The sequence below is a fragment of the Phyllostomus discolor genome, chromosome 8 (genome assembly GCF_004126475.2).
Source record: "Phyllostomus discolor isolate MPI-MPIP mPhyDis1 chromosome 8, mPhyDis1.pri.v3, whole genome shotgun sequence".
Taxonomy (NCBI): domain Eukaryota; kingdom Metazoa; phylum Chordata; class Mammalia; order Chiroptera; family Phyllostomidae; genus Phyllostomus; species Phyllostomus discolor.
This window is the reverse complement of record NC_040910.2, coordinates 107,998,006-108,021,005: the sequence shown is the minus strand read 5'-3', so window position 1 is coordinate 108,021,005 and position 23,000 is coordinate 107,998,006. Positions and strand designations below refer to the sequence as shown.

The 23,000-nt window shown below is 64.6% G+C and overlaps 1 protein-coding gene across 3 annotated transcripts; it reads right to left on the bottom strand.

The window, feature by feature from the left end:
• Positions 1-1,681: 1,681 nt before the first annotated feature.
• On the bottom strand, positions 1,682-20,960 carry ADAM11 (ADAM metallopeptidase domain 11). Of its 3 annotated transcripts, XM_028519770.2 has the most exons (27): positions 20,832-20,960; positions 20,200-20,375; positions 12,462-12,538; positions 12,200-12,266; positions 11,154-11,239; positions 10,991-11,066; positions 10,539-10,605; positions 10,403-10,470; positions 9,970-10,044; positions 9,821-9,892; positions 9,475-9,641; positions 8,852-8,936; positions 8,643-8,733; positions 8,456-8,507; positions 7,847-7,946; positions 7,693-7,764; positions 7,485-7,577; positions 7,103-7,183; positions 6,511-6,561; positions 6,352-6,415; positions 6,050-6,149; positions 5,698-5,817; positions 5,438-5,606; positions 5,224-5,338; positions 5,046-5,136; positions 4,222-4,239; positions 1,682-3,729 (listed from the first exon to the last, which is right to left on the bottom strand). In XM_028519770.2, exons 1-27 carry the CDS (start codon positions 20,896-20,898, stop codon positions 3,714-3,716), a joined length of 2,316 nt encoding a protein of 771 aa, XP_028375571.1. In that variant the 5' UTR covers positions 20,899-20,960; the 3' UTR covers positions 1,682-3,713. The 3 variants fall into 3 exon arrangements, with proteins under 3 accessions (XP_028375571.1, XP_028375570.1, XP_035889912.1); XM_028519769.2 differs by having other exon boundaries at positions 1,682-4,239; XM_036034019.1 differs by lacking the exons at positions 11,154-11,239; positions 12,200-12,266; positions 12,462-12,538; positions 20,200-20,375; positions 20,832-20,960 and having other exon boundaries at positions 1,682-4,239; positions 10,407-10,470.
• Between the last annotated feature and the right edge of the window lie 2,040 nt (positions 20,961-23,000).

Below are 23,000 nucleotides of genomic sequence, written 5' to 3'. Positions count from 1 at the left end.
TCTCTGCACCCAGCAGACACCTGGGGGTGGGGCAGAGAGAGAAAGGACACAGAGACATGGAGAAGGCTTCGCTGCCCTCCACGTGAGAGGGGTCGGGTTGGACCGGGTGACCTCTGGGAGGGAACCCTTTTCCCCTGTGTGTGTCGGGGTGCCAGGTGGGGCGGTGTGGCTGGGACAGGCTTCCGGGGGTGGACTGAGGGCACCTTGTCCCCTTATAAACAGCTGATCCCGGGTGCCAAGCTGAGGGCAGGTGTGACTGAAGCCTCCAGGACCAGCCTCTGGGGACTTTAAGGGCAGTGACAGATTTGGTTTTCCATGCATTTCTGCCACTGGAATAAGGCCACTAAGGGAGTGGGGACGGCGAGGCCCCATTGGAGGCCACTCCAAGAGGTGGGGGCGCGCCTGGCGCAGTGCCGGGCCTGAGCGCCGGGCCTGCCTTCTCTGCTGGGTGCTCTCAAGTCTGCCGTGAGCGTGTGCTGAGCGTGGAGAGTGCTGGAGCAGCCCCAGGCCTGCAGGTGCCAGGACGCCCGCAGCGGGCCTGTCCCCACCCGGGCAGTGGGGCGCACGGCCGGAGCTGGGTGTGTCAGTGCTGTGGCAGGAGAGGCCCGAGGGGCTCGCGTGGACTCGGACTTCCCTTTGGAAGGACCCTGTCCTGATGATGGTCACTGGTGTCACACCCAGCAGTCTCAGTGGGGCCAGGTTCTGCAAGTGACAGGGATGCTGTGTGGCCCTGAGGTTCAGGACCAGTGGAGCTGATCCACAGCCACGCGGCAGTGACTCCCTGTGGGCGGCCCTCCGTGAACCCAGGAGTTCCCAGCCAGCCCTCTAGGGCGCTTCCATGCTGGGGGTGGAAAGGAGTCCTGAGGTCGGTTGGGGCTCCAGTGCTGTCCCATCACAGCCTGGCCCTGCAGGGCAGCAGTGACCAGCGACACTGGCTGCCCATCGTCACACCTGGCAGGGTCCTGCCTCAGCGACTGGGGAGCCAGCCTGGCCTGGCCGGTCCTGCCCTGCGGTGACCTGGACGTGGCGGGGTGCTGGGCTTCTGCCCACCTCAGCACTGCTTGCACATTGCTATTTCCAGTGTGTACTGTGCAAAACTCAAAAGTGAGCTTGTCAGCCACTCAAAAAAATTGAAATAAGAAAGAATCATACCTATCTGGCTCAGACAGGGCCCCAGTGGGTGGGGGGGCTCTCGGCCTCGCAGGGGCCGCAGCAGACAGCCGAGGTGGTGGGGCGAGAACAAACTCCCAGGGGCCCAAGAGGGCTCTGCCATGAGGACCAGATTCGGGGGTTTAGGTGAGCACAGGCCTCTCCCGCTTCAGCCATAAAAGGGAAGTGGAGTTTCCTGCCTGGGGTTAGACGCTTTCCAATGCGCTCCCCCTCCCTCCGCTCTGCTTTGAACCCGGAGGGCAGTGATCTTCGTTGGGAGAGGGGAGGAAGCAGAAGAGCCAGACCCTCCACCCAGCCCGCGTCTGTTTCCTGGCTGTGAATGGAAAACTCCGCCCTGCCTCTGAGCCTCCCAGCACCCAGGGGCTCACTTCCTGCCTTCAGGGCCCACCCTCCCCCCCTTGCCCATCATCATCCATCACCACGCACCTTCCAGGGCCAGGGAGGACACGGAAGCGTCCCCCTGCCCTATCACAGTGCGGCCACTGACAGAAAGGAGAGGCACAGGCTGGCGTGAGCCCCCAGACTTGATCTTTAATTGATGGTCTGTCCCTGCCTCCCCACCCCGAGCCTCGATGACATATGTACAGGATGCAATATGGAGCCAGTTCCAGGCCCAGGCCGGTGCAGCCTCCAGTTGCCCCCGGGCACTGCCAGGGTCTGGGCAGGAGGACACGGGTGGCTGGGAGCCACGTGGACTGGTCACGTGACATCTTAAGTTCTCCATACCCCACCCCACCCCACGTGTGCACACACAGCCACGTCCGTGTGTGCAGAGGTATTCACACTTGTGCAGAGGTGTGGATCCAAATGCTTGTGCCAGACGCGTCGCCACCTGTGCGCACGTGTGCACCCTCGGAGGGTGCCTTAAGGTATCACAGCGATAGTTCAAAACCCAGCCCTCGCCCTCCTGCCCCTGCCCCAGCTCAGGGTGCTGGTGGAGCAGGGCTGGCCAGAGGGGTACTCCACCCACCCCCTCGCTAGGGCAGTGCCAGCTGAAGCTCAGTCCTGAGGACCCCACTGTAGCATATCCAGTCACCCTAGAGGGTGTCAATGGGTTGCAGTCCCCAGTTTGCCCTGAGGGGGGGTGCAGATAAACGGGGAGCCTCCTCCTCCATGATTCCTCCTCGAAGTTGTCCCAGGAGCAGGGGGACTAACACAGGCCACTCAGAAGCCCCTGGGGTATTCAGAAATCCCTGCTGAGTATGGGTGGGGGTCCCCAGGGAGGGGGCTCCGTTTGTGGCTTTCATCCATAGGTAGCTAGACCCCCATCGTGCCCCTGCCAGCTGGTCTTCAGCAGTCAAGGAGCCAGAGCCCCCTGTCCCGAGCAGGGGTCGGGGATCGGGGGAAGGCCGCGGGCAGGGCTGTTTGCCGGAGGACTGAGGAAGTGCGCCCGGCCTCCACCCGTCCCTCGGCCTCCGCTGCAGCGGGGACCCGCGGACACGAGGGGGAAACAACTGTAAACTTGCTACTCGGCCCTGGGGTGGGGGTAAGGGGCGGAGTGGGTTTGACGGGGCCTTGAGGACTTTTCTAGAAGCTGAAGACCACCCATGAGACCCGCCTTTTCCTACCTCCTCATGCACATCACAGGCAGAACTCCTGACCCTCCAGGCACTGGGCCACCTCAGGCCTCCCCTACGTGGGAAAGTCCTCCCAGGAAAAGGTGGCCCAGCCTGGGACCGCTAGGCCGCGCCAGGGGGCACCTAAACCCTGAGTCGGCCCCAGAATCGCCCTTCTTGAAAGGGGGGAGGTGCCACTTTATTTAAGGGGCTGCATTTTCTAGGCCCCCAAATGCATGCGTCCTGGCAGGGACGGCAGGATGGTCACTTTGAATTGAAGACAATCTGGGACGTGGGGTCACCGCGCCCGTAATCCGGGCTCGGCGCGGAGCAGGCAGCTTTGGTTTGGATCCGCGCTCACGCTGCTCCCGGGCCTCAGCAGGGCCGGGAGGGCGCGGCCCCGCCCAGCTGGGGGCGTCAGTGTTCCGAGAGAAGCTTCCATCCAGGTGTAGTCCTCCCAGGGGAGGGCCACGCCTCCGTTCCTCCAGCCCCGCCCACGAATGGCCAAAACATCCCAGACTGCCGGGCCCGGCACCCCCAGAGTTACATTCATAGGTTAAGATTCAGTTTTTTTAAAAAGTTTGATCTCAGCCCCCTCTCCCGAAGGCCCAGAGAGCCGGAACCCTGTCCCAGCTGCTGGTTTCGAGGAAGAGCCCCTCTAGGCCACGCCCCCGGGGGCACCCCTCCCCCCTCCCCCCACCACTGTGATGATGGACGCTACATTCACACAGAAGAGAGTTGGTGTGCAAGGCCAAAGCCGCGTGAGGTCGGGTGGGGGCCCGTGAGGGAGATGCCCCAGGCCTGGTCCACCCTGGTGGTGTGAAGGGCAGGGCCGCAGCCCCCACCCAAACCCCTGTGGGGCCGGGAGTGGGAAGGCTTGGGCCTGGAAGACAGTGCAATGGTGCCTCCCTCCACGGCTGGGCGGGGGCAGCTTCCCGGTGCCGGGCTGAGACGTGGGTGCCAGGCTTGGAGGGAGGGGTGTGGCGCTTAGGCCCCTCCAGACCTGGAAGGGAGAAGGGGCATCGGGGCAGCACACGAGGCAGGGCCCAGAGGAAGACCCCTCCAAGATGGGCCCCAGGTGACTGCGGCGCCCTGGAGACAGCCAGTCACAGGCTGGCCAGGGAGGGGAGCTGGTGGAAGGTCAGACAGCAGGGGCGTGACAGACAAAACAAATAGGATGCAGAGGGAGGCTCCCTTCCCCGGGGTGGGGGAGGGGGCTGGGGGGCCCGGGGAGGGCCAGGACTGATGTGGGTGTAGGAGGGACGGGATCAAACAGACCACGGCCTGAGCGGATGGGTGGGCCAGAGGCAGTGGCTGAGGACTTCCCTCCGGGAGTGGATCCTCCCACCCCTGTAGCGACATCAGCACCGCGGTGCAGGGGAGCCAGCCCTTGGGTCCCATCCACAGAATGCGAGATGACAAATGAGATGGAGACGGACAGTGGGAGGGATGAGGTGGCAGGCGTCATACTGCCCCCTGCTGGGTCGGGTCATACCTTCCTCGCCTGATGTTTCTTCAGGAGCCAAGGAGAGGGTGGGCAGAGAGAGAACAAGAAACCATTTGTGACCTGCTCTCCGGGAGGGGCCGCGAGCTCCTGTGAGACCCCTTGCCCCAGAGACGGACCAGGGGCCCTGGGTCTGGACACGGATGCCAGGCCCAGGGACAGATACCTGGGACTCTGTAGCTAACTCACTGTGTGACCCGGGGCCTTGGGTCCCTCCTTAGCACACCGAGGGTTTAGACCAACTCCAGAGCTGGAGACTTGGGCACCGGGAGCACCACGGGCTGGGTGGGGCTAGAGAGGGCAAACCGCCCTGCTCACCCCCCTCTGTCTGGATCATAATGAGGCACCACGGAGCCCAGCTGTCTCACTTTACGAGACGCAGGAAATCAGCATTGTTAATGTAAAGTTTCTGGGTTTTTAAAGTGTAAGCAAGTAATTTTTAAAAAATGTTAAAACAGGCCCTGGCCGGCATAGCTCAGTGGATCGAGCGCAGGCTGCAAACCAAAGCGTCGCAGGTTCAATTCCCAGTCAGGGTACATGTCTGGGTTGCAGGCCATGACACCCAGCAACTGCACATTGATGTTTCTCTCTCTCTCTCTATCTCCCTCCCATTCCCCCTCTAAAAATAAATAAATAAAATCTTTTAAAAAATTGTTGAAACAAGGTCCGTGGCATGGCTGGCCTGGCCCGTGACCTGCGAGCTGCGATTTAGCTAACCTCTCAGAAAAGCCCCTCAGCTCCAACGGCCTGGTTCTGAGAAGCCCCAGGACACGGGTGGTGGGGGGAGGAGGGGGCATGGCGTGAGTGCCTCTTACTTAAATCCCCAGCCCGTGCCGCCCAGGACGATGGCTGCAACCAGGACGGCCCCGGCAATGGAGCCGATGATGATGTTGGTGCCACTGGGACCTGGGGAGGAGGGCGGGGCTTGGTTGGCTGGGACAGGCAGGGCGAGGCAAGAAGACAGACCCCCTCCCCAGGCAGCAGCGGCCTCACCCTTGTACTTCTCCGTCTCCCCGGTGGGCGGAGACGTGGGCAGGGGGTTGTGGATGCCACAGTCTTTGCCCGTCCAGTCTGGCTGACAGATGCACTTCCCTTCGTTGCTGCAGACCTGGAGGTGGTGGGGGGAGGGGCGGGGACGGTCAAGGTAAGCAGGGCTCTGGCCCCTCTTGTAAGCCCCTCCCGCCATCCCTGGGCTCCAGGCACCCACCCCGTGGTGGGAGCAGATGCGGCGCTCCCCGCTGCCAGGGCAGGTGCTGAAGTTGAAGGCGGAGGCTGGCAGGCAGCGATGGTCCAGGCACAGCATGTTGGGCCCACAGGCCGTGCCATCCTCCACGTAGCTCAGGTCTGAGCCGTCGGCCAGCTGCACGTGGCCACCCCTGGGAAGACGGCAAAGCCAGCCTCCGCCCATGCCCCCCACCCCATCACAGTTGCCACCTCCCCTTCCCCCGCCATGGTCCCAGCCAACACCTGCAGTCCAGCTCCTTGCCCTGGTGGTAGAATGTGACGCTGCTGATGTCCCCTCCCAGGTCCCCCAGCCGAGGAGCTCCAGAGATATTGACACAGAGGAGGAAGCCACAGAGCACGTCCCTGTTGGGGCGGAATGGAGACAGTGGGCCCTGAGTCTGACCTCTGACCCAACTAGTAAACTTGAATTTGCCTTCTCCTCACACTCTGAATTTTTTTTTTTACATATTCTCCCATTGAGACTCACAGGCACATCCTAGAAGAAATTACAGCTCCATCTCCGAAAAAACAAAAACAAAAACAAAAACCCAGACCCCAGGGCTGGGGAGGCTCAACCAGGAGCCTTGGCACTCACTGCTTATTGCACTGGATCCAACCCGACCCCTTGCGCCCGCAGTTCCCACGCTCTGTCCCCTCCACGTTCAGCTTCTCGTAGCAGAAGCGATCGGCAGCCGCTGTAGAAAGGTGATGTGAGGCGTCACCCCAGACCCCACCCCAGGACCTTAAGCCTGCACCTCCAGCATTCCGGCTGACCCCCAGGCCCGCTGGGTCCCTGAGAGGCTGGAGAGCTGCACATTTAGCCAGAACCTGCCCCCTCCCCAGATGGTAGATTCCGGGTCCTCCAGAGCCCCTTCTTCCACTCCCAGCCAGACTCACCATGGCCCCAAAGGGCTTGGCACTGCCGGTCCCGGGTTTTGCAGCGACCCCCATAGCAGCGGCCCTAAGGCACAAAAGGGACCGGCACACCAGTGGTCAGGGTGGAGACCACACACTGCACTGAGCCAGAAGAGGGGGGCGCCCCCAACACAGCCATACCTGCTCCTGATCACAGTAGTAGCCATCCAGCTTATGCAGGTTTGGGGGGCACTGCAGAGAGAGGGGCAGGCTGAGCAGAGTGGCCCCGGCCCTGAGACGTGAGGCTGGCCCCAAGGAGGGAAGAAGGGGTGGCCTAACGCCCCCCAAGTGGGGGCTAGCGTTCAGGGCTCCTCCATGTCAGGAGCAAAGACCTGCCTTGGAACTCGGACCACACAGGTCCGCCAGGCCCAAAGCCTCTCTCTCCAGCCTCCCTGCACTGGCACTGACTTCACAGGGCTGGGAAAATTAAATGCCTGGCACGTAAGAAGGACTTGAAAGATGTTAACTATTATCATCTTCTCCCATTCCTAGCACGCACCGGGACCATGCCAGGTGCTGGGAACACCGACGAGACTACAAACAAGAGTGAAGGAGCAGAGCCAGGAGGCACGAACAACCCCTTTCTCAGGTGAGGAAACGGGCTAGTCAGCGGCAGCGACGCCGGCAGCAGAGCGGAGGGGCGCTAAGAACAGTGGTCACCCAGCACAGCCAAAACGGTAGGGACGGGGGTTGCCCCGCCCGGGGTTCTGCAGAGCGGCCAGGCGGGACGGACCTGACTTGAGTCGCCGGTGCAGGTCTCCGCGATGTCGCACTCGTTCACGGCCTCTCGACAGGACACACCCCGCGGTTCGTACTGAGGAAAGGATGCATTTCAGGGCTCAGCCAGGGACCTCGGACCCGGCGCTCTCCGGTCCCCTCGGCCGCGCCCCCCGGCTCGCTCACTGTTCCGCCCCGCCCACCGCTTCCCCGCAGGTGCCCCGCCCCGCTCCTCCCGGCCCCGCCCTCAATAGGCCCCGCACGTCCCGCCCTTTCCTCCCCCATTGGTGCTTTCGCGCCAAGCCCCGCCCCTCCAAATTTGCTCTGGCTCCAGCTGCTGCTCCTTTCCAAACCCCGCTCTTTATCAGATGGTCAGCACCTAGGTTCCTCCCCCTCACCTTGCAACGGCGACAGCACAGCCCGTCGCTGCACATGGCGTCGTGAGTCAGGGTGCATTTCTTGCAGCAGTTCCCGCCCGCTCGGTTGCACTCCTGAGAGACGCGGCGAGACGGGGAGGGAGGCGGGGGAGCCCGGACCCTCCCACGTAGGCCCGCCCCCTCACCCACCCCCGCGTCCCTGGCCTCGCACCCGGCGCTGGTAGCTCACCTGCACAGAGCCGCAGTCGCACTCCTCCCCCGCCTCCACGAAGCCGTTTCCACACTCAGGGGGGTCCAGGAGCTGGACGGGGAAGGGGTGTCGGGAGTCTGACCGGGTCGCGACCCAAGCCTCGTTCCCACGTTACCCGCCCTTGGGCTGGTACCTTGAGGGGCTTGTTGAAGAGGCAGCTCCCGCCGCCCTCCTGCAGAAACTGATTGTACTCGTCGATGCTGCAGCGCGAGAACTTGCGGGGCAGGTAGAACCTGGGCAGGGATAAGGAGGCGATGCCGCTGGGCCCCAGCCGCGCCCTCCCCGCCAGCCCACTTTCTAGGTCCCTTCTAAAGATTGAGGATAGGCCGCACCGGGGACTCGCTCACCCTCTGGGGGAGGCTGAGGATCTATGTGTTCGGAGACTGCACAACGATCCTCCCGCCTGAGTGGGCGGGGGAGGTCGCTCCTGTCCCTTTTCTGCAACCTCAGGACTCCGGGAGCGAGAGGTTGGAGTGACCAAGAGCAAAGGTGCCTCCAAACGAGGCTTTGGCGGCGCCCAGCGGCGGCAATGTGCACTACAGCCTGCTCAGTTTTGGTGCTGAGCGGAGGAATCTGGGTCTCCCTGCGCAGTCAGTGTACTGCAGAAAACGGGGTTTCTTGGAATCCTGAGTGGTTCCGACAGCTGGACCTCTTGAGGCCACCAGGTCCAGCCTGTCACCAGTACTCACTCTTGGACTCTCCTTGCACAAGGCTGTCCTCTGGTTTGTCTGCCCAAACTCACCCCGTGTCCTCCATGATGCAGCCCAGCCAGCTGTCCGGACACTTGCAGTCCCCTGAGAGGTGAGCCAGGTGTACGTAAGAGAGGATGGGCGACTGCCCCCCGCCCCCACGGACACCCTCTTCCCTCCTGGAGCTGCTGGGTGTGGGTCTAGGCTGGTTGCGGGGCCACGTGGGATCACCGCGGATACCTGCTGAGCTCCGGTGTTTGTTCCACATCATGCCCAGGTTCTGCCCCAGCGTCTGGGCCAGGGTCACCGCCATGGCACCCATGTTGTCGTACTTGGGGTGAGGAAGACAGAGCACAAGGATGTCTACATCCCTCCAAAAGGCACAGGGCTGGTGCTCTGAGGAGCCCCTCCCCCCACCCCCACCCCAGCTGTGTCCCCACACTGCTCACCTCATTCACGCCCCCGCCCCTGGACAGGGAGCAGATGCCTCCCACGTAGGCAGCCCCGCTGCTGGTGCTCTGGAAAGTCCTGCCCCTGGACGGGGAGAGGGCTATCAGGAAAACCTCCTGCCCTACCCATGGTGGCTCCCCTCCCCAGGGAGATGAGGAGCCTCCCCTACCGGAGTCCTTCCTTGGGGAGGTGAGTAGGAAGGAGCCCCCACTTCATGTCAGCCTGTGTGATCTCAGGCCAGCCCCTTCCCCTCTTTGGGTTTGTTTGCCTGCAAACCACATAAGAGGTCCCTACTAGATCATCTCTAATTGCAGGGACCTACTGTTGGACTTTTTGTCCTGCCAGGAAGGGGTGCTGGGGCAGTCGGAAAAGGGAAGAGGGAGCGAGGCGGAGGTGATGGGCAGAGCTGAAGGCACAGGGGACCGGAGGTGGGGAAAAGGGGCATCAGCCTAAGACACAGGGGAGGATGCCCAGCTTGTCGCAAGTGGCTGGGGCAGGTGCAAGACGAGCCCCACCAGCCCTGAACCCTGCGAGGGCACCTGGTGCAGAGCAGGTGCTCCGGACCCCTGAGCACCGCGGCCACCAGCACAGGCTGGCGGGACGCGTGGGGTAGGGGACTCACGAGAAGAGGTGGGTGGCATCGCTGGGCTCAGGCAGGCCTTCCCGCCTATAGACCATGAGCCGGGCCAGGGTCTCCAGGAGGTCATCCTGCACCTGGATCTTGTCCCCATCTGCCCACGTTTCCATGGCAACAAGCACTATCCGGGTATTGAGCTGCTCCTTGTACATCTGAGCCCAGACGGGAGAAGGTGGGGAGAAAGCTGGAGGGTGGGAGTGGGTGTGGGGGGATAGGGTGGGAGACGGGCTCCGGTCTGTGCCTCCAGGAAGTGGGGGGGTCACCCCAAGGATGTGCGCAGCCAGGCGGGGAGTGTGGGGCGACAGGGAACAGGAGGGGGAGGCTTGCTCACCACATCTGCCAGGTTCACCACAGACTTGGCAAAGTTGCTGGTGAGGACCACCGACTGCCGCATCTGCTCAAACTGCAGGAAGAGTGGGTTGGGGGTGTGGCTGCCTCCGGCCCCGCCTCCCGGAGTCACCCCAGCCCCAGGGCACTTACCAGCTGGTGGTCATTGATCACGATCAGCTCCACATACTTGGTCTCACTGTGCACCGTGGGGTGGCCCCGGCGGACCTGGCAGGGGGTGGGCACCTGGAATCAGTCCCCTCCGTGCCTGGTGTCATGGTCAAGCCATGCACAGACTTAGGGGGCTGGACTCCAGCCAGGGAGAATGCCAGACCCTACTGGTGGGGATACCCGTCCCCATCCTGGGTTTAATAAGGGCAGGCAGCCCCTGTTAGCCCACCACGGGGACATGTGTGGACACTGGCATTAGAGAGCGGGGTGGGGGGCTTCCTCCCAGAGATGGTTCCCCGGTCCCCAGCCACATCAGCCTGAGCTCTCCTTTGCCCTAGCCAGGGGCAGGGGTGTCCTCCTGCTCTGGACCACAGCCTGAGGTCCCTGCAGCCCGAGGTCTGTGCGGGCCCCGTACCTGCCTTTTCCTTCTCAGCCTCGGCCGGTTCGGAGGAGCAGAGCGGGCAGGGGCAGCGAACAGGCAGTCTGGAGGGAGGGACAGGTGAGGGGAGGCACAGCCAGGCCCCTCCCCAGCCCTGCTCTTCCTCGTTTACCTGGTTCCCTGCATCTGGCGGGGGCTGGGAGCAGAGAGGTCCGGTAAACGAGGTGGGGAAGGGGTCCCTGCAACGAGGAAAACGTAGTTCTTGCATGGCTGACAGGTCTGCACCGAGCCCAGGTGGGGGGTGGGAGACCTCCCCAGCCCGTTCCCAACCCCACCTCGGAGTGACCCAGAACTGGCCAGAGCTCCCATGTCGGATCCGATCTCCCAGATGCTCAGATTCCGGGGTCAAGACCTGGGGGCACCCTGGGGGACAGGAGCCAAGGACACTGGAGCCCAGGGGGAGGTCACCTGGGGGACACGGGAGCTGGGGGGCACAGGGGGAGGGAACCAGAGCTGGGGTCACTGAGGGCAGTGAGGCTGAGGTTACCAAGGCAGAAGGAGGGGGCGGGGACAGCCACCCGGACGACTGTGATGGCACTGTCAGAGGGAACAGTGGGGGCTCACCTGGGGGGCTTCCCGAGGCTCAGCCATCTCCCTGGGCTCCACGATGTAGGTGAAGTCCCCATCGGAGAAGACCCCGCTGCGGAGAGAGAGGCGCGGCTCCCCACCGTACCCAGGCCCCGGGGTCCGAGGCTTTTTCAGGCTGCCCAGCCCCGCCCATACTCACTGCAGCCCCTGGCAGGTGGAGAGAGCGGCAAAGGAGCGGGGGTTCCCTCGGAGCTTCCCCTGGTAGTAGCAGTGGTCTCCAGCCCCCTGGAGGAGCGGAATATAAGTGGGCGTGCCCCCTGCGCTGGCGTGGAGGCGGGAAGACGGATGCGGGCCGCTGGAGGTGCCCGAGCGCGGGGGCTGCGGTCCTGGGCGCGCCCGGGGTCTCTACAGCCGGGCTCTACGCGGGGGCGTGCCCCCAGCCCGCGGTCTCACCCCGGGGCCATCTCCTGGCCCTCCGCCGGCCTCCTTCCCCTCACCTCCGAAGGCAAGAAGTTGGACTCCATCAGCGGTTCTTAGCCATTTGTTGGGGCTGATGCAGGGGCCCCAGACTCCTCTGAGAAGAATAACTAGCATTCATGTAGCACCTACTATGTGTTGTGCACTGTTCTAAGCACTTAACCACGGATGATCTCACTTAATTAGATGAATGCTGCGGACGCACCCCCAACACGCACACACAGCGTCACAGGCAATGTGTTCACAGACACCACTGCCTCCGCCGACCGCCCCTGGACACGCGCTGTGTGTCCTCCTGGCCCCCGCTCCTGGGTCGCAGGGGACCGGCAGCCCCTCCCCCTGCTTCCTGCAGAATTACTTGTGCTCCAGTTACTGAACAGCCTGGGGGAGGGGTGCGGCTATTTATAGACACTCATTCATCCTTGCTGGGCCGCTGGGCCTCTAGGGCTGGGACCCTGCTGTCCCAGGCGGCCAGGGATGCCCAGGGTCTTCTGCTGAGTGAGAGGGTGTTTCCCCGACTGCCCCCTCCCAGAGGAGCGGTCACGGTGCTTGGCTGCCTCCGTGCCCAGCAGGGAGCTGGCTGGGGTCAGGGCCCTGGAGGTGGACAAGGGAGCTCAGGGCACCGCACCCTCTCTGACATGCCGCTCCAACTCCGACCCCCAAACCCTCCGAGGTGGGGAGAGAGGGAGGGTCCTGCAGGGCAGGCCCACCCCAAGTGTAAGGGACACCCCAGGCCCCACCTCCCGGGCCCCTCCCAGGGGCACTCACGGTGCTGTGCTGTGTGGTCCCCTCCCGGCTGAAATGGCGCTCCACGTACTTCGAGGACAGGAGGTGACTGAAACAGAGCGGGCAGCAGCAGGACGGGCCAGTCGTGGGACTGGGTCACGCTTGGGTCCCCTGGGCCGAGAGGCAGACCCTCTGCCCCCCCCCCCCCCGCCCCTGCAGTCCCCCCCTCCCCCAGCAGCCCAGCCCAGGCCCTGCCTCGCCCACCGCTAGCCGCCCTTCCCTCCGGGCTCAAGGCCACACTCACTGGTTCAGCTCCAGGTCCAGAGTGAAGTTGGAGTTGAAGGCTGGGATGACGAAACTCACCTGGGCCAGGTGGACGGGCTGGGGGTGGGGAGAGGGCAGAGGGAGGGTCAGTCAACCTGGGGAAGCCTGAAGGTGGGACCTGGGGAATCGGGGAACCCCAGAACAGAGAGTAGCCCGGGGAAGGGAGGGAGGGCACAGTCCAGCTGCTGTGAGGACCATGGATTAGCGGGGAAGATGCTTCGTGCGAGACCCTGTTCCTTTCCCGGGAGTAGGGGCAGGAGTGCGCCCACCGGGGCACAGCCCGCTCTGCCCTCTGGGTGCGGGCACGGTGAGCAGCGCAGGGGGCAGATGCCAGCCCACCACCCCCTCTGGGGCGGCCTCCGGGAGCCTCCAGGATGGAGGGGGGCAGCTTGGCCTGCCCACTGCTCAGGCCAGGCCCTCCCGCTGCAGGCAGGGCCAGCGCACCCTCAGGTGGGCTGCAGGGAGGCCCTCAGAGGCATCAGGGGAAAGGGGTAGACAGGGGCTGGGTGCAGCGTGACCCTGGGAACCTGCCAAGTAGGGGCCTTCCTCCCTGTCTCCCTCCCCCCCTTCCCTGAGGCCCCAGCCTCCACGGGAGGAGGAGACCCCAGACTCAGCAGACAGGGGTGGGGTGGGCTGGAGTTGACGGGGGCCTGGGAGCCGGGGTGATGGGCAGATGACATCTGGTCAGGATGAAAGAACTTGGCTCCTCTATCCCCAAGTCCATTGCCCTCTGCCTCGCCCAAAGTAGCTCATCTTTAATATTTCAATCCTGTGGTTAATTTTTAAACACGGAAGTTTTCCTGATAAATTTTTCAGAGGGGGCCTTTGCAGTGGGGCTGGGAGGCTCCGAGTTGTCATGACAACGCACCGGGCTGAGCAAGATGGCCGCCCTCCACGGCCTGGGCACCCAGCTGCTGTGCGGGGGACATAGGGACTCCGGACCTGAAGCTAGCGCACCTCTGGGGAAAGCCACCCAAGAGAAGAAGGGGCAGGAGAGTTTGGGTCAAGGGGGTGTTGTCCTTCTCGGCAACCACATCCCCACCCCAAGCCTCCACTCCTGCAAAAGGTCGGCAACGGCCTGGCAGGCACTGGAGCGTCTTTCACTCCGTTTGAGAAGACGGAATCCAGGCCCCTCCGTGAGGGTCCCGCTGCTGGGCCGTACGGATGCAAGAGTCTGTGCCTTTCCTTTGGGGGGAGCAGGTGGCAGAGAGGAAGGGAGACCCGAGGTCACGGGATCCCACAGCCCTGTGCTTGCCGGCTTCCTCAGCGCCACCTGGGTTTCCCCCGAGCGCTTGTACGGGCCCGGCACTGCTCTCACGCTTCACAGGTTCGTCACATTGACCTTCACAACAACCTAGTGGGGTGGCTGCTGCTGTGATCCTTGTAGACAGATGGGAAACTGAGGCACAGAGCTACGAACCTGCCCGAGGCCACACAGCTAAGAAGTGGAAGAGCTGGGATTCAAGCCTAGCAGATTAGCTTCCAGGGCCTTCCTCCCCCAAAGGTGAGGGAAGGTGGAAATGGCCAGGTGTCCCTGCGAGGCCCCAGGAGAGGGGCAAAGGGCCCGAGCCTGGGTCAGCAGCCCTCCGCGCCTCGAGAACACTGACTCGCCACCCCCTCCAACCCCCCAGGCGGATGGAGGTTCCGAGCTCCGTGCTCAGCCCCTAGAGCACGGATCAGGCTTGCAACAGAACGTCAGGGACAAGTCTCTGCTTCCCCCTGCTCCCCACTGGCCTGGACCATCCCGCTCCCCTCCATTCCTGCTGGGTTTGAGCTCTCTGCCTCGCCCACCTCTGTGCTCCCCACTCTCAGGTCGGATCCTGCTTGCTCTTCCCACCCCCCAGTGGCAAACCTTGAACCCGCCCCCACGCTGGCCACCCGGAGGAGCCGCCTGTCCAGGCTCCTTGCCCTGGTTTCCCTCCCAGGCCGGGCGGCCGCAGGGATGGCCCAGCAACCTCGCTGGCGCCGCAGACTGTCCCGGGGAAACGACAAGCTGAGCCCAGGTGCAAGGCGGTGAGGCTGGTGCATGGGGCGGGGGTCGTCCGGGGCCTGGGGAGTTCTGGCCTGGCTGGCCCTGGCACTGGCAGGGTCTTCTCCACTCGGAAGGGAGTGAGCTCACCCATCCAGCCTCTCCCCTCTGAGGGAGGCCCAAACGGATGGGGGGCGAACACCAGGTCCTCTCTGGCCTCATCGCTGCCTGCCCCCACCAGAGGTGGTAGGAGGAAGCGGAGGAAGACAAAATCGCTGGGGGGGTTTGCCCGGCCAGGCCCAAGTAGGAGGACGGTGGGGGGGGGAGGGCACAGAGGGGAATGTCCCCTGTCTGAAGGATGGGAAGGACCAGGCAGGCCCGCCTCAGTCCCCAGGATCTCTATGTGCCACTCCCAGTACCTGGGCAGGGGGCTCCTGTGGGCACCAGGGTCCTGAGACTCCCCGGCCGAGCTCCAGGCCCAGGTTTCAGCAAAGCCAAACTGTTCCTGCCCCTGACCTGCCCCTGACTTCTCCCATTACCTCTCAGCCCGTCCCTTGGGAGCCCCTCCCGTCCCCTGTCACCCGCCCTCCTCCGCACCCAGCTCAGCGCAGCTGGCGACTGGCCGGCTGGGCCCCGACCCCGTGCCCTGCTCTTGCTCCTCGCTCTCCTGTTCCCGGGCCATCCGGCCTTCACGTGCCCCCGGCTCATTTGATCTCGCCCTGCCTGAGACGTCTGGCGCTCATTTTACCAGTGCCAGGCGGAGGCGCGGGGACAGACACTTGGAGGTGACCGGCCCAGGGCCATGTGGGGAGGGGCAGCGCCACGCCTCCCTCGTGGGCTGCAGTCGGCATCTCCCACGGCCGCTGCGGCCACCTGGCTGGAGGGACCACGCCCTCCCCGAGGCGTCCCTGTCGCTGGCTCATCCCCTCCCCAGGCACCTCTCGGCGTCCTGTGTCCGACCTCACCAGATACAGGGCGCAGAGGGACGGGGGCAGAGGTCCTGCTGAAGTTCTAAGGGAACAAACACAGAGGCCAGGCCCCACCCCAGACCGACAGAACCAGCCCTGGGGAGAGGGAGACAGAGGCGCTGAGGGTCCCCAGTGCCCTAGACAACCCAAACACCCAGGCGCCGTCCCCAGAGAGTCACCCTGAACCCTTCCTCCGGGCCTCCATCTCCTGCCAGGGCCTCCGCCTCCCCACCCTCTTCCGTAAAGCCTGCCCCCCCACCTGCCAACCCGCAGGGGCTGCGGCCCCCCCATGCCCGGCCACCAGCCTGTTCCCCACACCCTGATTCTGCTTCTCCTGCGGGCAGCCACGGGCGGGTCTCCCAGAACCCGGCTACACTGGCCTTTTCGCTGCCCGGGCTCCATGCTCGTGTTGAAAGCAGAGGCGTCCGAAGGCCTCAGTGAGCTGCTCAAGCTCTCCGAGCCTCAGTTTCCCCATCTGTGACCTAGGGTTGTTGCGAGGATTACATGACAGCCCTTTCTAATGTGTTATTCTCGCAAGGATTAGTGATAATAACAAACGGGAGGGAGAAAGTGTATAAGCGGTCCAGCGGTCCAGCTGAACAGGGCTTTGAGGACCCGGGCGAACCGCGTGAGCTGGGAGGCGGCAGGTGGGGAGTCACCGGAGAAGCCCACCTGGGAGAACGGCAGCTACGCCCCCCAAGGTGCAGTGAGGCCCCCGCTCACTGTCAGGGTGCTGGGGGTCCCAGAGAGAAGAACTAGATGGATTTCTGCTTTCTCTTTTTTTCCTGCTGTCACTCCTTCTTTATTGGTTTTAAAGAGAGAGGGGAGGAGAGACGGACAGAAAGAGAAACTGACTGGTTGTTCCGCTTACTGATGCGGCTCATTTGTTGATTCTTCTGTGGGCCCTGCCTGACCGGGGCTCGAACCCACAAGCCCGGTGTATCGGGACAGCGCTCTAACCAGCTGAGCTACCCGGCCTGGGCTGTGGCTGAATTTCTGATACTGGATTTGAGTTCAGTTTTTGAGGGCGGTCACACTTTTGATCGGGTCATGAGTCCCTCTGCAGACTGACGCTGGGCAGCTGGTTCCCTCCAGGCTGCCAGCAGGGGTGCTCACGAAGGTCAAGGCCACAGGCTGGATGGGGTCTGGCTGGGGAAGCAAGACTCCTGCCCCCGTGGCCCCGCTGAACTCCGCCCAGAGCCTGACAGGTAACCCCCGGACACCCTGGCTCCTGTTTCTGACACCGGCCCTCACTCGGGCACCTGGCCCCCCAGTCAGGTGGGGGTGCGGGCCTCACACACGCCGAACACCTGCTCTCGCCAGGCCCCAGGTGAGGCATCTGTGCGCCCGTCCGTTCCTCTGGCCCTCACAGCAGCCGGCAGAGCGGAGATGCTATTATCCCCATTTTACGGGTGGGGAAGGTGGGGTTCGGAGGCACCCAAGGCTTGCCCAGGCCACTCCTCCTCCAGAAGCAGTGGAGCTGGGACCCCCTGAGGCTGTCCCGCCGCAAAGCCGCACACACGGACTTTCACACAGAAGGGTTTCGGCCTCGGGCACGCGCTCTCCCTCTGCCCCGCCTCACGGCAGGGCTGGGCTCACAGCCCTCGCCCACCCCAGCTGAGCCCAGCGCAAGCCCTGGCCCTGGCGCCCAGCCATCGGCCCCTCCTAGGACACCCTCCTGCCTCCAGTCTCGGGACAGCGCCGTGACCTTGGCTGTAGAGACCACAGCATGGCCTTGGCCCTAGTGGGGTACTAGGGTTCCCGGCAAAGAGCCTGTGGCTCCCTGCCCCGACTGCCATCTTGCAAGGGTTGGGGACCGAGTCTCACCCAAGTGTCCCCACCCCTCTGCAGGATGAAGACACAAGCGCACGTCTTCAACAGGGGGCTTCCAGGGTCGCGTCTCCAGGGAGTGCCGGTCTGGGCGGCTCTCCCAGGAGCTCAGCCCAGTGGCCGAGGTCCCCGCCCCTAGCCTGCTCAGCTGAGGGTCTGTCTCCTGGGCCTGGTTGAGGATGCTTCTCCGGGTATCACTCTTCGCTCTGCTACTTAAGTGCTGTGTGGCCTGGGGCAGTTGCTTCCCCTCTCTGTGCCTGTTTCCCCACCTGTGAAACGGGAGCAGCAGCAGCCCCACCTGCTGCGGCTGTGATGAGCGTGAAATGAACTCACACACGGAGAGGCGGAGCAGCGCCTGCCCCAGCGGGTCCCCCAGCGCACTGTCGCCTCTCCGGCGTCTTCTCCTCCCTGGCCGCCTTCCCTCTCGGTCCCCCTCTCACAAGGGCCAGGGGTCCTCATGGGCCGAGCCCTTCCGTGTCACCACCTCCTGGCAGTGGGTGGCCTGAGATGGTTATCATCATCCTGATTTTAGGACGGGCTCAGAAGGGCGCCCTGACCGGCCCAAGGCCAGAGCGGGCCAACACCCCCGGGCCTCACCATGCCGCCCCGCCAGTCAGCATGTGCCCCGGCCTCGCCGCGTGGCCCACAGCAGAGGGGCGTCCTGCGGCTGACCCACCGCCTGGCTTGGCTCGAGGTCCTACACCAGAGCAATAACTTCAGACAAAGCCCCGCAGCGCCAAGGCGGGGGGCGGGGGGCATCGTCTGTGCTGTCTCCGCCGTCAGCCCTGAGGGTGTGAGCCCGCAGCGCCCCAGGGAGAAGGGCCAAGGGGAGGTAGAGGGTGGCACCGTCTCCTTCTGGTCCCCTGGTCGGGGGAACATTCTGGACACGCCTTTCTGTCTCCCTTGCCCTTCCACCTCGCACTGGGTGAGGCTGGGGACCTGCCCCCTGCCCCAGAATCCAGAGTCCCTGGAGGCAGCGGGAAGAACCTGGTCTTGGAAACAGTGATTCCCCTGCTTAAGGTCTGACCTGACTTTGAGAGAGTTACTTAACTTCTCTGAGCCACAGTCTGCTCACCTGCAAAATGGGCACACGAAAGTCCCCTGCTTTACAGAGTTGTGGGAATCCCACCTGAGGGGAAACTGAGGTGCGGATAAGGCCAGCCTATGAGTGAGTCCCGGGGGGGGGGGGGCTGCAGTGGAGTAACCGGGGAGGCTCAATCCCGGAGAGACCCCCACCCTGGAGGGGACCACCGCCTCACAGACCCACGGACCCCTCCGCCCCCACCTCCTCAGACACCCCCTCTGGCACATTCGGACTCGGTCACTCACACTCATCACACGCACACGTGCCACCCACTCACCCAGCAGAACGACACCAAACAAGACTCCCCCTCCTCTGTGGGGGGTCAGCCCACCCAGCCCAGCTGCACCCACGCAGCTCCCACCGCACTGCCCCAGGCACCACCGCACCCCAGAGCAGCCCCCTTTCAGGTGGGCTACAATGAAAGGGCGCCCACCTTTCCTTCTTGCCTGGCCCTTGGCACCCCCTGCCCTCTGGCCTCTGACCCCATCGGCAGCACGGCTCCACCATCCTACTGGACACCCCCTAACGCACCAGACAGGGGTCCTGGCAGTCAGGCCCCAAAGTCAACTCCCAGCCAACGCAGCCTTGGGGTGCACAGTTCACAGGAAGGGGGACAGTAGGGAAGAGAGTCAGACTAACGGGCACCACACCCGACCAGACCAGGACACCTCCTGCCTGGCCCTGGGACCATCCCCAGTGCCCACCTCCCATCTCCCAGGCAGCCTGGGCAGGTGCTGAGCAGCCTCCGCACGGTTCCCTCCGCCCGCACCGCCCCCAGGCCTGCCTGCTCAGGACCATTAGCCTCCCCTCCCCCTGCACTGCCCTGAGTGACGGTCCATCTATTATGCATGCTGCCTTCCTGCTCCATCCCATTTCCCGAGTCCCCCCCCCCACCACAGCCCCTGCCCCCCCCCAGGGCTTTTAACCAAGTACATTAGGCAGGGCCAGATGCCAGTCTGACAGATGTCCACAGCGCTGGCCTCTGTTTCCCTCCTTCCCTCCTCTGCCCAGCCCAGGACCCCCCACCGCTCCAAGTCCTCCCCGGCCCAAACTTCCCAGCCTCCTCCTCCCAGTCCCTGCTCCGCGCCTCCCACCTCCCCCTGCCAGGCCCTCCCCATCCCGCCCTGCGCCGCCCCCGTTGGCCTGGCTAACTTTCAACTTCCAGCTCCTGGAGAGCTGAGGCGTGCTGAATGAATATTCCATCTGGGTGATTATTATTCACATGATATTAATTAATTATTAATTGCAATTAATCTCCTTCATTCCCAACCTTCCTCTGGGAGGTGGGAGGGGCCTGGCACCTGAAAGGGACAGGGGTGGTGGCATTTGTGGGTACACTGGGGGCCTGGAACCTTTTCCCAAGGCCCCATCCTCAGCGGGGACAGGAAGCAGAACAAGCTGATCAGTGCAAGGGGGAAACTGAGGCAGGAGCAAGCACTGAGCTGTTCCACAAAGGCCCACTGTGGGTGGCTGTGGCAGGGACCCAGGGACCCTAGCCCCTGGCTGGGCGCTCAGCCGCTTCTCCCTCCCCTCACTGCCCTACCCCAGCCCTGTCTCGGGTAAAACCACGGCTTTGGCAGGACGGGAGTGGGGGCCGGCAGAAGGCTGACGGAGACTGGACTGAGCCTTGGGCGTTTCAGCCTGCTGAGGGCAGGGGATCCCCGCGATGATGCAGGGGCCCTGGGCAGGGCAGGTGGGTGCTCCCACCGGTGGGCTCCAGCACCCACTGGGTAGCCCATGGTACAAAAGGGGAAGCACCGGGAGCCAGCTGCCCGGGAGGTGCCCAGACCCTGGCTGCCCCTGGCCTGCCACGGGCTCCTCGGAGGCCTGCTCCAGCCCCCTGGCCTCCCCACCGAGCTCCACTCACCGGGCCCCGGGGGGGCTCCTGGCGGACCCTGGTGTCCAGCTGCTGCTTTCGGACCTCTCCCCCGGAGCTCTCCCCGACCAGACGGCTGGGCTCTGTGACCTCAGGGGCCTCCGGGCCCCACAGCTGGGGTGAGACCCTCCAACGCAGGGCTCCAGCAGGACCCCGGGTCCCAAGACCTGGGAAGACAAGGCCATAGCTGTAGGCAGGTGCCCACCGTTGGGCTGGAGACTTGGGAATGGAATGGGCACTCCCACCCCCCACTCTGGCGCGGCTCTTGGGGCCCTGGGGGTTTTGAGGGGAAAGAGACGGTGCCTTGCAGGGGGAAGCGTCCGATGGGATGGGGAGGGGGCCGGGAGCTTGCTTCACTCCTGCCCAACTGTCACGACTGCCCCCCCAAACCGCAGAGACCTGCAGAGTCCGCCGGCCAGCGGCAGGGGGATGGCCGAGGTGCGGCGGGCCAGATGGGGACAGGTGGGTGTCCGCACCCTCCCTCCTCCCCCGCCCCCACCCTCCTGCACCCTAGACCGGCTGTCACCCCGAGCACTGCAGGAAAATGTGGCTGCAGCAGAAACCGCCGCAAAACCCCGGGGCGGGGGCGGGGAAGGGGCTGCGGGCGGGCGGGGGTCACTCACCGGGCGCGGGGAGCAGCGGCAGCAGCAGCAGCAGCGCCGCGACCGCCCAGCGCCGCAGCCGCCTCATGGCTCGTTCATAATCCTCCGGGTCCGGGGGCTGCGGCTGAGCGGCTCGGCGCGGGCGGAGGCGGGACGCGGGCGGGGGCGCGGGCTGCGGAGCCGCGGGCGGGGGCGCCGGCCCGGCGCGGGGCGAGGCTGGCGGCGGCGGCGGCGGCGGGGAGGGCGCCCGGCTCAGCGCGCTCCGGCCGCGGCCATCCCGGCGGGGCGGCGGGCCGGGTTAAGAGCGGAGCGGCGAGCACGTGAGCCGAGGGCCCGCCCCCGCCCCCCGGGGCCTCCCCAGCCGGGCTGGGCCCGGGCCGCCGAGACGGGAGGACAAAAGAGGCACCGCCCCGGGGCCGGCCTTCTCGCACCTCCTCGGCCTTCCTCGGCAGGTGCGGGCCGGTCGCGCCCGGTCCCCATCCCGTGGCCCCCTCCTCGGCCACCCCTTGCTCGGGGGTCCAGCGGAGTTGTAGGGGGCAGGGAAGCAGGGCACACAGGGACCCCCGAGCTCTGACCCGGTGACTGCCAGTCTGGGCACCCGCGGGATCGAGGTGCGGGGGCGTGGCTGCCCCGGACCAGGTTCACCCCTAGCGCGTTGTACCCAGGAGGCGGCTTCCCGCGGACATAGCCGGGGAACCCCGCTAATCCTCTGTTAACCGAAGGCTTTTGGAGCCAGGAAAGTCAGGGACTGGACTGAGGGCAGAGGCTCATTTGGCTAAAATCCCGCCGGGCGCCTGTGGGATCTCTCCACCTCCTTGCAGAGCAGGGCACTGCGGAGCCCTCCCATACCCCCCCAGGGCCAGTTCCCTTTCCGTCCCACGGGCTCTACCTGGCCGCAGCTGCCGCCGCCTCCAGAGCAGGGATGCAGGGCTTGCGGTCACGGAGCCACCAGGACGGCGTGGCCTCCCCTCTCTGGGCGCCTTGGTCCCTCACCAGGGCATTGCAGTCCTCTCCCCTGAACATAACGTTAACTAGCCGGGTCAGGTACGCGGTGTCAGCATGCTCCATTTCTGCCCCTCCCCCGTCAGCCCAAATCTTTGAGGAGCAGCGGATACCTGTGGAGCCCCCTAGATTTCCCTCTGTGGGCCGAACAGGTTGCCCTGCCCGCAAACCACCTGCCTCCCAGCTGCCTCTGGAGCTGCCCCTGCACCGCAGCCCAGCTACCGGGTCCCCGGGCAGCATGGATGCCCAGACTAGGGGCTTGGATCTCTGATCCCTGCAAGGGACCCCAGGATCCAGAGACCGGAGATGGGGTGGGGAGGTGGCAGAGAGCGGGCACCACTGGGAAGGCCCCCACCCCGACCTTGTACCCAAAGCCGGAGACTCCTTGAACGCACCCTGGGAGACACAGGTCACTGAGGAACAGGAGCAGAGGAAGGGAACCCCTTCCAGGGTCCTCTACTCTGGGAACCCAGGGCCTCCACCACCAGGAACGGGGAGGCTGCCTGCAGCTGGTGGTGCCGCCTCCGCCCTATTTTAGGCCCAGGTGACGCTGACATCAGAGCTGGGAACGGTGACGTCCCCCTTCCAACCACCTGCCACTTCAGACCCAGATGCCCAGCAAGGCTGAGCCCATTGTCCCTTCGCTCTGGAAACTTCTTGGAAACCTTTTAGGGATAAGGGAGCTCTCAGGGACGAGGACCTACTGTGTGACATTCCCTGGTAATCCACAATCACCCAGGAGGGAGAGATCGCGCTTCTCGTTTTACAGGTGGGGAAACTGAGGCTCTGAGAGGCCGCTCTAGCTCCCCAAGGTCACACAGCCAGCTGGTCAGTGAGAGTTTCACACTCCAGGGTCTCTTCCTCTCTGGCCACCCCCGTCCCTGCCTCTGCCTTCTGTCTTGGACCTAGAGGAGACTGGTCCATTGAGCCCACCCCCTCCCTGCGCATACACCGCCAGGGCGAGGGGTGTGCCTTGTTCCAGGGCCAGGCCACTGAGCCCTGACCCCATGTGCCTCCCAGAGGGATAGGTGGAGTTGTCACTTCACAGAGGAGGCCCCTGGGCCTGGGACAGTCCAGGTGCCCTCCTCCCATAGGCCCAGGGCCACACAGCAAGCCCACTGTGCTCTGGGCCTCCAAGGCCGAGGCACGTTCCTACCACTTCCGTGGCCCTGGCTCCTCGGGCTCCTT